Source organism: Ischnura elegans, chromosome 5 (assembly GCF_921293095.1).
Source record: "Ischnura elegans chromosome 5, ioIscEleg1.1, whole genome shotgun sequence".
Lineage (NCBI taxonomy): Eukaryota > Metazoa > Arthropoda > Insecta > Odonata > Coenagrionidae > Ischnura > Ischnura elegans.
Genome location: NC_060250.1, coordinates 32,220,759 through 32,236,467, shown reverse-complemented (window position 1 = coordinate 32,236,467; position 15,709 = coordinate 32,220,759). Strand labels below are relative to the sequence as shown.

The following is a 15,709-nucleotide window of genomic DNA, read 5'->3' as shown; positions in this document are numbered from 1 at the left end:
GTAAAACAGCGGGAAGGACCTTTATCGGTAGAATAATCAACAACGTGCCACGGAGAATCGACCATAAACGGATGATTGACAATGAACACCATCATAAGTACAAAACATCAATATATCATTGAAGTTATTGAGTGCTTGAGAAAGGAAACCGACTGGATGACTCAACGACATAGTTTATAGGGGGCACGACATTAGCTTTAAGCATAAACTTTTCTTTGTATACGATAGCTGGGAAAGTGGGCAAAAACTTAACTGATAAAAGTTAAGTTGGCTTCGGTAAAAAGTAACTGGTTTGATTTAAAAACTGACTTTTCTGAAAAAATAACTGATAAAAGTTTAAGTTTAAAAAAGTTGTTTTTGCCTTGAAGTTTATATTTCTGCTATATATAAAAATGACGATAAACTAAACGAAGAAATTGTGTAGCCAATCTTCCCAACTCCCTTTCTGTTAGCATGCATTTGTTTTGTCCTATTCATTGCATTATTTCACAACTACTCTTCTGTATTGCATTTTTATATAGCGTTATAGCGTGTCATTTCACCCATTCTCTGTTGGACAAGCTTCGTTCCCGAATTAGGAAATATCGATATTCACCACAATTTTACGGAAAAAATTAACTGATGTTAGTGCTGAATCAGTTCACGTAAAATTTAAACTAATAAAAGCTAACTCTTATAAAGATTAACGATTAAATTAAATTTTATGCCAAATTTTTGGGTTGATTAACCTGGATCCGCCCAATGTAACATAAATGTCACACCCTGTATCGCTCCACTGTAATGGCTCTTGCATCGTTCGGGCACGGTATATTGTTGTGTTTTATACCTTATAAGAAAGAGGAAGCTAAGTGCTTCAATTCAAGGTAAGAATTGTCAAGTGAGAGTGAAGACCTATCCTTTGAGTACCCCTGGTACTTATGCGCCTTCCATAGACACTAAAAATGGACGTTCGCTTTGTGTAAATATTTAATTTTTTCATTAACTATATGCGCTACAGAGACAATTTTTGGCATATATCAACATAATGATACAAAATTATTAATGATACATTAATGTGTTTGGTATTGCTTTCCATTTCTGTAATATAATCTGATAAATGTTACTGTGACATAAATGTCACATTGGGCGGATCCCTATGCAAATCTTCAGAGTTTCGAATTTTATGCTCTAGTTAGAATTTATTCCATTTTCAACGTTTTTTCCTTCGTATTCCCGCCAAAAGACTTATTATTTATCAATTAGTCGATAAATTTGCATTTATTAACTTTTATTTCGGTAATTACTTTTGAATTACATTTTTTAATATTAGGGATATCGATAGCTCAGAGATATTATACTGTGTGAAGCCAAATAGCTTCCGGAAAACGAAGACTTTGACGAAGTACAATATACCTTGAGCTACCAGAAGCAGCTATTGTCACTGATGAGGACATTGCAGATAACCAGGCTGGTGGACTTGTGGAAAATTTAACGGGAAGACAACTTCGGGAAAGAGTGGAGCTTGTTTTGCAGCTTGATAATGATAATACTAATGAATTTCAAGAGAAGTCCTGAAGTATTTCGGTACCAGTTAGATGTAAGAAAAAGGATTCGAAGTCAACGAAGCTTACATCACTTCTCCCATAGCAAAAAGAAAAAAAGAAGCTGCCAATTTGCGCCAAGAAGGTCATTTTGTAAGAAATAGGTTATTCCCCGAAACAGATCTTCCTGAATAGAGGGAAAAATTTGGTGTAGAAATTTTTTAAATAGTTTTTTCGGATGACATTCTTTTTTCTCATGGCAGAATTAGATAATTATACTACTTCTATAGTTTTTTCATCTTCTAGCATCAGTAAAGAGGAGATAAAAATTTTCATTGGGATTTTACTGTTATGAGGTTGTAACTGGTTTCCATCCAAGCGATGCTCCTGGGAAGATTCTGAGGGTGCTCACAACTCAATGGTTACAGTAGCCTAGCGAAGGAATAGGTTCTTTGTGATGAGTAGATACCTTCACTGTGCAGACAATACGATGCCCGACATAATAGACAAATTTTGGTAGCTTCGCTGTAGATCACTAAATTGAAAGAACGTTTCAGAGGGATTTTTCCACTGAAAAAACTCTCTTTTGGCAGGAGTATGATTGTGGAGTATTTTGGTATCCATCCTTGCATGTAATTCATTCGGCGGAGGACAATCAGTTTTGGTGGTAATGGTGGAATATTTTCCTTGACTTTTGGATTTAGCTGTTCACAATCTGAAGCTGTTCACAATCTGTTCACGAGCGAAATCTTGTCATTGCATGTCAGAATTAGAGATCAGGCGAATAATAATGCAAACATTACTGACCATACATCGATGCAAAGGCAAGTATAGTCGCCGTACTACTTCATTTTCAACAGAGGCAGACAGTGAAATATGTTACGATGCTAATGATCAATTAGTCTCAAAAGATTGCGTCGCCGTGCTGGAAAACATTGCGCTTCCGTCAAATGCACTGCATGCGATGCATGAAATATGGACAAATATTGCTTTACTACTTACCACTCAAAATGGTACGTATACACCGGCATTGAACTCTAAAGCAATCTTTAGTTTATATGAAACAAATTGATTCAAATTTAATTCAATTTTATAAGGTATTACACCCTTATATGTTGTGAGAATATTTTTTCAAACATGTATATTTATTCTATGTATTTTCCAAAATTGGGAAATGCATTTTCAACTATTTTACTTATTAGCCATGTAAAAATATTATTTAAATGTACCTTCAACAAATCCATTGATTGTGTCAATTCAAGGTTCTGTAATTTCATAACACTACTGCCGAAAACTTTAATTTATACATAAATTTAAAATAATTTTTCTTGATGTGTATTTGACAAGTTTATAATATAAACATTATAAATTTAAATATACCCTAAACTTGTGAAATAGCATTGAAAAAATCCAAAACACTTCTACATCTTAAAAAATCACAATTTACATCGAAAAATTTATGAATCGCGGGCAATGGAACTCTGAAAATTATTGCTAAATTTTTAAACAATTTACTTTAAATTTAAACAAAAGCTTGAAAATAGTGAACGTAATTAATAATATGTTTTTCTAGTGTTTTTTATCATTTAAATGAACAGTGCAGCTCAAATGCGAAAAATATTTGCTTTTTCTGGGGAAATATTACCTTGCACCAAAAGACAACAGATCCGCCCAATGTGACATTTATGTCACAGCCTGTATCTCGGAAACTACATTTCCGATCAACGAAATATTTTCAGAATGTAGTAAAAATGAGACCCTTACCATTCCTCTAGAATATGAATTATTAATCTCAAAAAAAATATTTTGGGCGGATCCAGGTTAATGGGTTGATTAATGAAAATGAATATTAGCTCCTCGTCATCGTATCGATAATTGCATTGGCATCCTCAGGAATGTAAAAAAAATCAACAATTTAGTATTTAACAAAAATATATTTACTCTCATAAATTAAATTAAAAGCACATATAAAAGTGATTCGTCTTATTTCTTTCAACCCTCAAGAGAATACAAACACACCAGGATTTGCCTCCATTCTACGTAATATACCTTAACGTGGTATTTCTCAGTGCAAAATAAGTACGAGTACAGGAGATTTAAAGGTACACGAGCGTGCTGCGCCCGCTCCCAGCGGGCTTCCCCCGCTCTTTTCAATGCAGGTCCACAGAGGGATAGGCGCGTTTCTAATTTTAAAATGTAGAAAAAAAGGCAGGGTCTTATGTACAAATTTAATTGGAATGTTCATGTACAAATTGAGGCCAGATGACCTCTTTAAACAGAACATTGGAAATAATTACACTATCCTCTGTTAAACGCACATGATGACTCATACTTACGTATCAACAGGGGACTTGAATGTGGAATCAGACGCATTTTGATAAAAGTTATTTAAAGAATGCGAGACATTGTTGCAAATGAACAAATATATCAGTTTGTGCGCCGTTAACGGCAGGAATATTTACCGGTTTTGTTTTTTTTTTGTTTTTTTAATTATTTAAAAACCAATTTTAGGAAACAATAGCAATATTTAGGAAGTAAAATATGCCGTCGCATGTTCTCTGATAAATTCTGTGCATTTTGGTACCTCATTTGTTGAGTTTGGTTGCGTATAAGTTGAGAAAAAGGTATCCATACAGTATAAATAATATAGAAGATTATCAAACTCTTCCCTGAAAAACGGAAGGGGTACAAGGCGTTTTATCCGGCTCCAAGCTGCTTATACCATCAGCAATTCCTACAGACGCGTCGTCTGTTATCGCTGGAACGATTTTTTTCGACCAATGAGCGAGGGGCGAGGGATGAAATTATGAGCTCGAGGGGCCCGCATTTTGCCAAATTAGATAAAACAAAAATTTTGTATGGATAATTCCGAGGATAAAGGAATTACATGAATGTTTCCTGGAAAGATAAGTGGATGATGGCGAATATACGGCAACTAGTAACGACCTTATTGACTTTAGAGGACATAAAGAGTACATTTTGATAATGCAATCAGGTTCTTTCGAAGAAAGAACATTATGCATGAACTGTTTCAAAAAGAATGAGCCGAAGAAAAAAAATCTTAGGTTTTTTTGTTCGTGTACAGTGAGAATAATAGGATCAATAATAGGATTTGACCATGATCAACGTTTCACAATTAACCTGCAGAAATCGAGGAATTAAGTTAATAATATACTTGAAATATATACATATACATTTAACTAACCTCCTAAAAGGTTCTCTTTCCTGGTGAAAACTTCCTAGACATCGTTTGGTTCACCGTTGCGACAGCAACCGATTCCTGAAGATGACAGTAATTTTCCTTTAGGTCCATTGTGTTTTTCATTATTTAAACACAATACTTTAAAACTCTGAAAAACCTTTTGATGGCGCTGAGGTTGAACTATAAATAAAGACGCTCATGAAAATTATCTCTCTACACTCCACTGCCAAATTTTTAGTCGATATCAAATATTTCCATTCCCATATTATAGAATAATTATCGACTTGCTCCAGAATACACGCTTCAAAGCAAAATTTCGGAGAAAAATTATCCATCATTAAATCATGGGCCAAAGATTCTTCCGAAAAATGTAATACTGTACGTTTACAATGAATTCGTAAGTGTACATGCAGTACATACATTGTGAAGTAAATAAATTTCAGAAATCGGTAACTTCTAGGATGCTACTCCAATCACTAATCGTCTCCAACCGACAGTGTATTTCTTGCCTAGGAAGTCCAGTTATTCCCATGCATACGTTATTGATAGAGTTAATATTTTGGCGACAGACGAAGTCAAATATCAGATAGCTACGGTAACTTCAATCCTATCGTAAGGAATCCATAATATATCCTTTTTCTAGAGCCCTTAAGGGGCAGCGACTTGTCAAGCGTGTTCTGGGAAGATCCATGGACGAAAAAGCGGAATAGAGGTACGACTCCGCACTTGTCAGGCGGCAAATACGTGTGATCCGGCACTAGTCAAGCCAAGCGGATATTTCTTCATATACCCAAGTCTAATCTCCCAGCCAATCTGCTGTCTTCTCAGCGAATCCGGAATGAGGTTGTTTTTATTGTATAGCATACTTATCTCTTGAAGCCAGTCATAGAAATTGCATAGTAAGGTGGTAGTGGGTATATGGGAAGGGATTAGGGCACATTTAGGATTCCCATGTTTGGATTTGACAGGTAATTCATAAGATGATAGATAAAGATTCATGATTGATTTGTTATTGGTTTTCGCAAAAGAATATTGAAATTTAGTCGGAGAGGCCTTGAGGTATACTAGAATCGGCTTTAGTTTAAGATCATTTTGTATCCGTCTGTCACTAATGAACCTACAATATTCCTAATTATTTTGTTTTCGCAAACTTGGATTCTTTTGAAATGCATTGCGGCAGCATGTAGCCATACGGGTGAAGCATGATCCGGCAAAGACAGATATATTATGAGACCTGAATAACATACAGAGGAAGAGATTCATGATTCTCGCGATACGAAAACTGCTACAAACGAACAGAAAGTGTGACATAGCTCTTACAGGCTTTGGATAAGAGTCGCTTGATACTCGAAAGCGAAGTGCTAGATACAGTTCAGAGGTTATCATCTTAGAGCTGCACTTATATTTCCGGGTCTGACGGAATTTATAAAATAAGAGAGATATTTTCCTGTTTTTGATGCATTAGAATTAGTTTTTCCCCCAAACGAAAAAGGAATTAAATAAATGTTACGTCGAACACAGACATTCAGTTCTCTAAAACGCTCAACTAAATTGTTATTATCCACGTGTAAGTAAACCGCCACATATCTATCGAGACGCCTTGATGGGTAGTATGTATATGAAACTCCGTTCGATGTCTAATCCGCTTAAATCCGGCTACGGAGGAGAGATATGACGTCACAATCATCAAATTGTGTCGTATCTGGCGTAGTTTTGTGGAATCTATAATTTACGGTGAACCAAAAACTTTTTAAACAATGCCAAGTCTAACCTAGTGTTTTCTATTACACAGCATGGGCGTACCCAGCGAGGGGCCGGAAGGGGCAGCTGCATCCCCCCCCCCTAGAAGCAAAAATCGCAAATGTCTTTTAAAAAATAATATTTTTTCTAGCAAATAATTTTAAAAACTAATAAAGAGCGGTTACAGTTTCCTTAAATTTTTGATTTCATTCACCTTTTCCGTACTTAAATCTTATCTACAACTCGAACAAACATGGCTTGGCCTCCAGTTTTATTTTTACATATCACTTTAAGTGTGATCCTGGGTACGCCCTTGTATCACAGGACTTGTTATAGTCATGGAAAGAATTTTAAGAAATTTTAACTTGTATGGAAATTCCTTTGACACGTTTAACCTTTCATTAACTGCTAATCAGGAATTTACAGATATCGTGCAACAGGCAATGTGATGTATGTCAATGAGGATTTATATTTTTTTAATAAATCAGATTGTGTTTTGTTTGATGGTATATCCTTTCTGTGCATAAATTTACAAAGTATACATTTTATAATGTTTTATTAAGTATCAAAATATTTTGTAAAATGGGTAAACATCCGCAATAAAGATTATAATTATTACTATTAAAATCCCACTGGGCAGCTTATTTAGCGATACCCAAATACAGTCTATGGAGGTTTACTGTTTTTTTTTTCATGTTAGTTCAAATTCACAGTTACCGTCTACCAGATTCAGCCGTTTTCGTAGGGTTCCCCTTTCATAAAACCTAATGCCTCATAATTTGCTCTATTTCCGGAAATTTTCGGTGCTAAGTTGGAAACTATGTTCCGGTATTCAGGATGTACCTATTACGATACTCTAAACAATGACATGATTAGCAAAAAAAAAATATCCCAAAAATCTTCAATATTGACTTTAAAATTAGTAGAAGAACATGTATAACCATAATATCCGCTTAAATGAAAGTTGTGGAGAAAATATGAGTCTTTCAGAGTGAGGTTTTATGATTCTCCCTACAAATACAGAATTTTGATGCACAAATATCATTTTTATAATCCTAATAGAAAAAGGAGATTTTTTACCGCGGCATCATAAAGAATTTCTAATACGCCTCATGCAGTTTAAGTGTAATAAAACTAATACATTTTATTTAAAAAATTCAAAGTTAAAATTTTCATGGGAAATTTCTAAGAAATGCAATGAAATGGTATATTCGATTGAGTCGAAGAAACTTGTGCAGATAAGTTAAATGGATGGGGAAGAGAACTATTACTGGCTGACGAATAATCACAGGTTTTCATTTAATTCACATACCAAGACCAGTTATCATGTAGTGAATCCCCCGACCGATTCCCCGACTCTTTCACTCACCTCGAACATTTTTATCATGGCTTGTCAAGCATAGACTGGAGAACACGACTTCCTCTGGTTATTTGCAGCAGAAATTGCGAGAGGGATAAAAGCGTGTGGCGGGTTGCTTACAGCACATAAAATAGGGGAACGTTGCTTAAATCGCACCAATTTTGGAAAAAAAACGAATTACCTCAAAAATAAGTGACGCAACGTTAGTTTTTAATGCTGCTTGATATGAAGAGGAATGTGTACTTTTCTCACAATTTTTGGGGACAGTCAATTCCAAGTTGAACACATGTATAAAAATTCTGTTTCAAACCTCTGCAAACAGTGCGATTCAGGCAACCGGTTTCCCAAATCGCACCACTGGAGGCAAAAATTAGGAAATGATATTTCAAAGACAATGAGAGGCAGATAGGCAAGCTATTCAAGGTTATTTTTCAGATCCCTTAACAGAGGAAACATGTCCATTAAAATACCCGTGACATAAGGAACGAAAAAAGTTAAATACGTCATATCTTTGACATTAATAAAAGACCTAGTTTTTTTGCTTGATAAAAAATCTGCAATAATTAAAACAAAACTTACGAGTGTTTTGTAGAAAGGTTTATGCTTTGGAATAGTCTCTTCACGGCAGCTTTTTTTTAAGACTTCTTACATCGCATAGGTATAGAGAGACGTGATGCAATTTGGGAGCGACCGTAATTTTATATGAAATCATTTCCACAGCCTAAACACGTAATCATTCCACGTTACGATTTGGGAGTGACCGTAATTTTATATGAAATCATTTCCACTGCCTAAACACGTAATCATAACACGTTGTTAATAGCATTAAATGAAAAACAACAGACTTCAAAAATATGATATGTAGCTAAAAATATGTAAATACTACTTATTTTTTTTTAACATTCTTGCAAAAAGACGAAATAAATAGCAGAAGAGACACTTCTTTTCTTAATACCTACGCTCCTGAATTGTCACAACACTGGTGGCCACAATTGAAGTGCGGCGTGCTTGATGATGCAGGAAGTGCCAAATCCAGCCATCATATTGCATGTATATCTAATACATTGGTATCTAGGATGGTGATGCGATTTGGGAAGCGGTGCGATATAGGCAACTCTCCCCTAATAGCTACGGCTCCTTAATGAGCCGTAACAATGATTACACTAATGAGCAGTCTAATCGATGAAAATAGTCTCATTGTCGCATTGAGATTAAAAAGTCATATACTCATCGTAACTGTACTCTCTTCACCTAAAAATAGAGCCAATCTGACTGAAAACATACTTAATGACAATTTTGTCGTACTTTTTTCAATATTTCGAAAGTTTCAGGTGAGATTTCGACTTATTTATTAAAATCAACCTTGCAACATAGATACGATTTAGCCCCTTTTTCGGTTATTAAAATGTCCCCCATCACCAATTTTTTTTTAAATTTCGATTGTGATAGGATGAAAATGAAAGAGATTCCTATTTAGCGATCTTCACTTCGTCACCCACTTTTCGATCTATGGACGACCAAAAATCGACGGCGTTGACACTATAAAGATAAGTTAGAACCGACTCCTGCCAAGCTGGTCACCTTGTCTCAGCTACTCAATGGCGTTTTGCATGGGGCTCGGATGGTTTCCACCAATGAGCGGTTCCCCCTGAACGAGTTGATTAGTCCAAACACGAATGACGCCACCCACTGAAACATGAGCGGCTACTTTGGCATGTTTTTTATTTTAAATTTATGTCGTTGATTTGTGACATGGAGTGCAGATCTTTAAGAATTAAATGCAAAATAGTTTAGCCATCGTTTTGTCATGTTTTTATACCTTCTTCAGGGTTTTTTTTGCAATGAATAAAATTTGTTGATTTGATGTGAATATAAATGATTTTTTTACTATGAATATGATGTGTTTTAATAAAAAAATCACACTCATTGCAAAAAAGGCCCTAAAGAAGGTATAAAAATAAACCAAAACGTTGACCAAAAAATTTGCCTTTAATTATTAAAGACCTACGCTCCTTAGAATTAATCAACGTTAAAAATTTAAGCCAAGAAAAAAATACAATTTAAAATTATGGGAGAATGGTTTAGTGAAGAAAATTTATATTCGTCGTATCTAATCTTTCCTTTCCATATACCACATATATGTTTCCATAAATCGGGACTTCGGGTATCAGCAAACGACCTCATTCACTCCAAGGAAAAACGAGCGAAATGGAAGTAAGTAAATAACAACTTCCCTCTTGTACACCACGGCGCCGACCAAGCACCATATTGATACATTTTTTATATCAATTTATGTCACAAAGATATCAGTATTGATACATTTTATGCGTCGAAAATTCTTAATGTTTTTACCACCAAAGCGATATTTCATAATTTGTAATGATCAAAATAATTAAAAAATAAATAATATAATAAAAATAATCAACATAATAAACCAGTTAAATCATTTTGATTTAAAATAAATACGGTGATATTTACTTTAGATCAAAATATAGGTAGTTTTTAAATTACAAAAAGAAAAAATCATTGCGTCACTAAGTTCTGAGAACTGCTTTGGTACGATGATAGGAAAAATAGTAAATGGCCATACTTTGGCCATTAACTACTACTTTACCACTTTTAGTATTTCACTGGCTTAACTTTTTAACCAATGGCAGTGATGTCAAATTTTGAAAATAAACAGTTATTTTTTTAAATATATTTTTTTTTCATTTTTAATGCTATCAAATTTTAATACCCTAAGTAATATTTAAATAATATTACTTTTAAATCGCCTTGAGTCCTGTTCACTTAGTGCATGATTCAGTGCGAGTTAATGTTTATAAGAATGAATGCATGAAAATATACTAATAAACATAAGTAAACAATAAAATTATTTTCTGAAATGTATAAAAATGCACTTTGACACCACACAAGTTGTGTGAATTCATGAACAGAAAATAGAACCTGCTGTAAAGGCCTGGTTACACGGTACATTAACACGTACAAGTTAATGTACGTTTGCGTGAATGATTTTGGTGGACCGGAACGGAGCACGTACGGATGCATGAACCAAATTAGAACAGGTTATATTTTCCGTTCATGCGCTCGCACAAGTTGGGTGGCTACACGGTGCATTTTCGTGTTCGTTCACGCGTTCATACATTTAGACACTAACCCGTACGTGTTAATGTATCGTGTAAACAGGCCTTAATTTGATTCGAACATGTTCTTTCCCAGTCCACCGAAATCAAGACATTAACTCGTAGGGATTAGTGCACCGTGTAAACACGCCTTAAAGGAAGGAGATGTAAAATGATATTGTAAAGATCATGTTACCATTAGGTTAAACCTAATTTTCGGAATGGTTGCTGGCGCGACCTATAGCGTTGTTAACAGTGAATGAGCATGCTGTCTTTTTTCCCCTTAAAATGTTATGTTTATTGACTTTTCCATTATTTGAACTGCGTATAAACAAAATACAATAACGCCAGTGATACAACAATGTCTCTTTACCCATTAGTTCTTTACTCATTTAGAAGAATTCAAGCATTAATGATTCGTTGTTGATATATAAATTTTATGTTTTAGAAATAAAAATTACACATGACGGGCATCCGCACTGTTCTTCGTAACACGATAGAGACGAAATGGAGGAAAGAAACAGGGAGAGTGACAGAGAGAGAAAAGGAGAGGAGGATATAGGAGGAGGTGGAGGGGGTAGAGGGGGGTGGGGGTGGAGTGGGGAGGTGGGATGGCAGAAAGTGTGTGAGAGAGGGGGGAGGGGAATGTTGGTTTTTTTTCAAGGGGGAAGGGGAGGAGGAATGAGAGAAGTTCAGGCGTACTCGACGCGTTGGAGAAGGCACGCCGAAAGCTTTTGAGTTTAGTCGGTCTTGGTGTTCCGGTGAGGTAGGAACAGGTCGTCCGCGCTCTTTAAATTGTAGTTCACAGTGTTCCCTTGTGGGAAAGGAACCCATTCAAAAGCCCTTTAAGGCATTTTGGAGAGGGGAGTGTTCTACCGAGAAGCAGCAATTCTTCACTCAATTGTCTCTCATTCATCAGTCAGGATGAGCACAGGTATGTTGATACTCTTGACGGTTGAAAGAATGACTTTACGTCTACGAGGAAAAGTGCCTTAAATCACAGGGTCCCAAAGTGTTTTTTTTTTCCTTGTCTGCATTTTCAATTGTATTTTTACTCAGGAATAGGTGTGTATTACAAATTCAAAGTGTATCTTTAACCGCTGATCCGTTTTACCGAACAAAAGACGGATATTACAACTTCCCAATTGTTTTTATTCTCTGAAATTTGATGGTTTCGTGTACTTTTGTTTGACAGAAATTATTTCAAAGATGACAAATATATATATTTCCCAAAAATTTCAACAGTCGGCCATGGGCGTTTTCGAGACACCGATAGTCGCCGAAACTTGGCGGTCTAAAAGCATTCTTCACGAAACCAAATGATTTCTAAATTTAAAATTTAGGTCGGCGCGGGGTATACTTCACTATAAAGCTTTCACACACTGCAGATGGAAAAATAAAAAACAAAGTTTTACACCAAGCCTGCGAAAGCATGTATAACAAATGGAGCAGGTCTCTTCTGCCATGATGTAACGAAACAATTTTCCCAATGTAGTTTCTTTACACTGCTCCCAATATGATAAGCGAAACAGAAATTTTAAGTCATTGACGATGGGCGGAGAAAAAAAATCAGTCGAAGCCGAAGTCAGTTCTTAGTAAAATGAGCATGATTACATGTATAAATAGAGTTGCATAGTGAGCGCTTAGTGTAGATATGTGTGGATAACATTACTTAATATCGGTACGAGAATGGGGGAAAGTAAGTAATGGAATTACACACGATAATATCATACATGGAAAGCCAGTGTTAGAGATTGTTGACCCTTCAAGAACGTAAGGCATTACAACCACCTTAATGCGTGGGTCTTTTGAGTATCGGAATTTTTCAAACTTAAACACAGCGTGTTTACATGATATTATACTAACATTGCAGAAATATTTGTTCAAGTCATTCAATTTTTGAAATTTTATAAAGTTTTTTTTTCAACTCCTCTGCGAATCTATCAATTCCTTGAACTCCGCTGAATGAACGAAAAATCCCACTGAGACATATTTCGGTAATTCGAATAACAGATATCAGCTAGCTTTCTCTAATTGACGTGATAAACATGAAGCTTTTTTTTAGAAGGCTCATCGAGATAGCATTTCTGGTGTATGTCATTACGTTATAGAAATTATCGCGACATAGGGGTCAACCGTTATCGTGGAGCAAAAACAATATTTTTGAATCTGCTGGCTTATTTCCTTTTCCTCATGCTGGTACGATTAGAACAGCCGTATTCTACATTTCAAACGATAATCTAAGCAAAAAAAAACGAGTCTTAGGCTAATAAATGTACGCAATCCACGATCAGGGTATTTCGCCGAGTTTTACACGAAACGAGATAGGCATTTTTGTAACTGTAGTAACGAAGAGAGTCGCATTATATGACATATGAAAGGCGGGGTACTGTACTTAAGTTAGCGCTTCAACCTAATCACCAATAACTTTATTTTAGTATTTCTTCGTATTTTGCAGCAGCTTTGCTTCTCCGCATATTTCCATTTTCTAGCGGCTACTCCCAAAAATTTGATTGTTACGTTGTGAAAGGAACGGGATTACGTTCGGTTGGTAAGCCGTGTGTAGATTTAGTATTGCACGATCTTAGCTGCGACTTACTTCAAACTCAGGGTCCTCGCCGTTATTCAGTGGAAAATAAAGAAAGGATTAAATCAAGAGAATTTTCCGAGGATTTTGTTGAATCACTCCATCCCTGTTGCGAACCTTGCAGCTGAGCTGACTCCGCTATAATTATAGGAAAAACGTTTCGTTGCTCGGGTGATAAACAAAGATATCTTACTGCCCACTAATTTCATTTAACAGCTCATTACACGTGTTTATTTGAAATATTTATTCTCAATTAGTACACTTGTGACCCAATGCCAATCTGTCCTTTCGTTACCAAACCAAATAAACGTTAAGTTTCAGGGAGGAGGCTTACATGAAATTTTTGAGAGCAGAACTCTTTGGCACACTTTATGCGACCTTAGACTGTTACTGTGGAATAGTGTATCTTCGGTTGATTAGTTTAAATTTCAAAGTTAAGTTTAAATGTGAAATACCCGGCCCGAAGTTGTGTGCAAGAAAAAAGGTATGGTACTGTCCGCTAATTTTATGTAACAGCTCACAGCACGTGTTTCGATTGCCATACACCTATCATTAGGTGACAAAATAGTTAGTTTAATTGTTGATCCGTTAAATAAAATTAGTAGGTCGTACAATATCTTTGTTTATCATTCGATGTGTTGTTCCTCTCTGGAAAAAGTTGGCTTTATTCTTTGTTCGGGTTGTTTATTTAACACATGGTATATTGATTACGTTGCCCATTGCCCTCTAATCAATGTGATACGAGGGTGGAGGCATGAGGTGTAGCGTCTATCCGTGAAGTGGAAAGATAAAGCGGCGACCTTCAGGTTAGCTGTGTTAGCCCCAGAGCGAACCGGATCAGCAAGTGGAAAACGACTTGAGAATACCCTCTCTCCTCCCTCCTATGGAAATCACAATGAAAAAAACTATCCCCCTTTTCGGCAGAGAGAGTTTTGATTGCTATCTGAGAGCAAAAATGTTGATTATGTTGGATAATACAAATTTAATGTGAGAGGAAATTGAATTTAAAATTCATTTTCCCACCTAAGGACAGAAATAGGAATAAAATTTTCAAGAGGGAACTTTTAATTTAAGAAAAAAGTTAATTCAATAAATGTAGAGATCAGTTTAGTATCCAATTGCACAATTATTGACTAATAATGGCCTTCGAATCTTTAAATTTTCATAGTTGTCTTTCGAATCAATTACCTACTACCAGGAAATTTGAAAATTATAATTCATTTGCAGCGGGATTTAATTTGTAAATATATGAATTAAAAACGGCAAAACTCCAGCGCGATTCATGAAAATATTTTATAAAAGACGCAGCAATTTCTATTATTACATCATGCGACAATTACCATGGATGGAAGTTGTGTGTAAGAACATAGGCATGTAAAATTTCATAAAAGGGAGTACAGACATTAACTGAATTTCAATCAGAATGGGGAGCAGCGATATGGGCACAATAAAATCAATGTGAACGAGATGAAAAGTGTCTATTCGCGACGCATTGTTCTTTCACACTACATTTTTATCGTGTTCGAGGAAGGACAGCAGAAATTAAACATAACATAAAATTATAAATAGCAAAATGATAAATATATACTATAAGTATAAGTAAAAAAAATAAAATCTATCATCTCAGAAGTATGAGGCCATTCGAGAATGATTTTGTTTTAAAAATATAACAAAATATGCAGGCGTAACACTGATGTTTAACCCAAACACAAATTTTAACCCTTTACTACCTTTTTTTTTAAACTCAATCATCTTCCTTCTTCCTTGAGGGGGCCAATTCTATCATGTCTGTCAATTAACAAACAGGAGACTTTTCTAAACTAATTTTACCACCCCAATGAGGCAGTTTCACATAGAATATTTATTGGCGAATTGGAAATTTCCGGAGTTAATAATCATCGGTTGGGGAGCTATCATTAGCCACTGGAAAAGCTCTCTATCCCTTAGTGACATCTGAAACACATCGGACGCTATTCCACCACCTGAGGAAACGGAAAGTGACGGAGAGCCTTGATGCTAATTGCCGCAAACGCGGGTTCCGATGAAACATGCGAAGGACATCCATTTCCCCGGGTTATATCACGCAAGTCGCCTCATGCCCGATGTAAGTAAAACGATTAGGGTACTGGTCTTTTTTTTATAAAGGGGCCGTTAATTGAGAGAGAACACGGAAACTCG

General features: G+C 35.6%; 1 protein-coding gene across 2 annotated transcripts in view; it reads left to right on the top strand.

The window, feature by feature from the left end:
* Positions 1-11,653: 11,653 nt before the first annotated feature.
* The window catches only part of LOC124158661 (lipopolysaccharide-induced tumor necrosis factor-alpha factor homolog), a 68,152-nt gene continuing 64,096 nt past the window's right edge, over positions 11,654-15,709 (top strand). The window contains exon 1 of one of the 2 annotated variants that reach the window (XM_046533873.1): positions 11,654-11,878. In XM_046533873.1, the coding sequence (XP_046389829.1) occupies positions 11,869-11,878 (10 nt within the window). In that variant the 5' untranslated portion in view covers positions 11,654-11,868. The remainder of the gene's footprint in view (positions 11,879-15,709) is intronic. The other variant, XM_046533872.1, reaches the window with a different exon arrangement.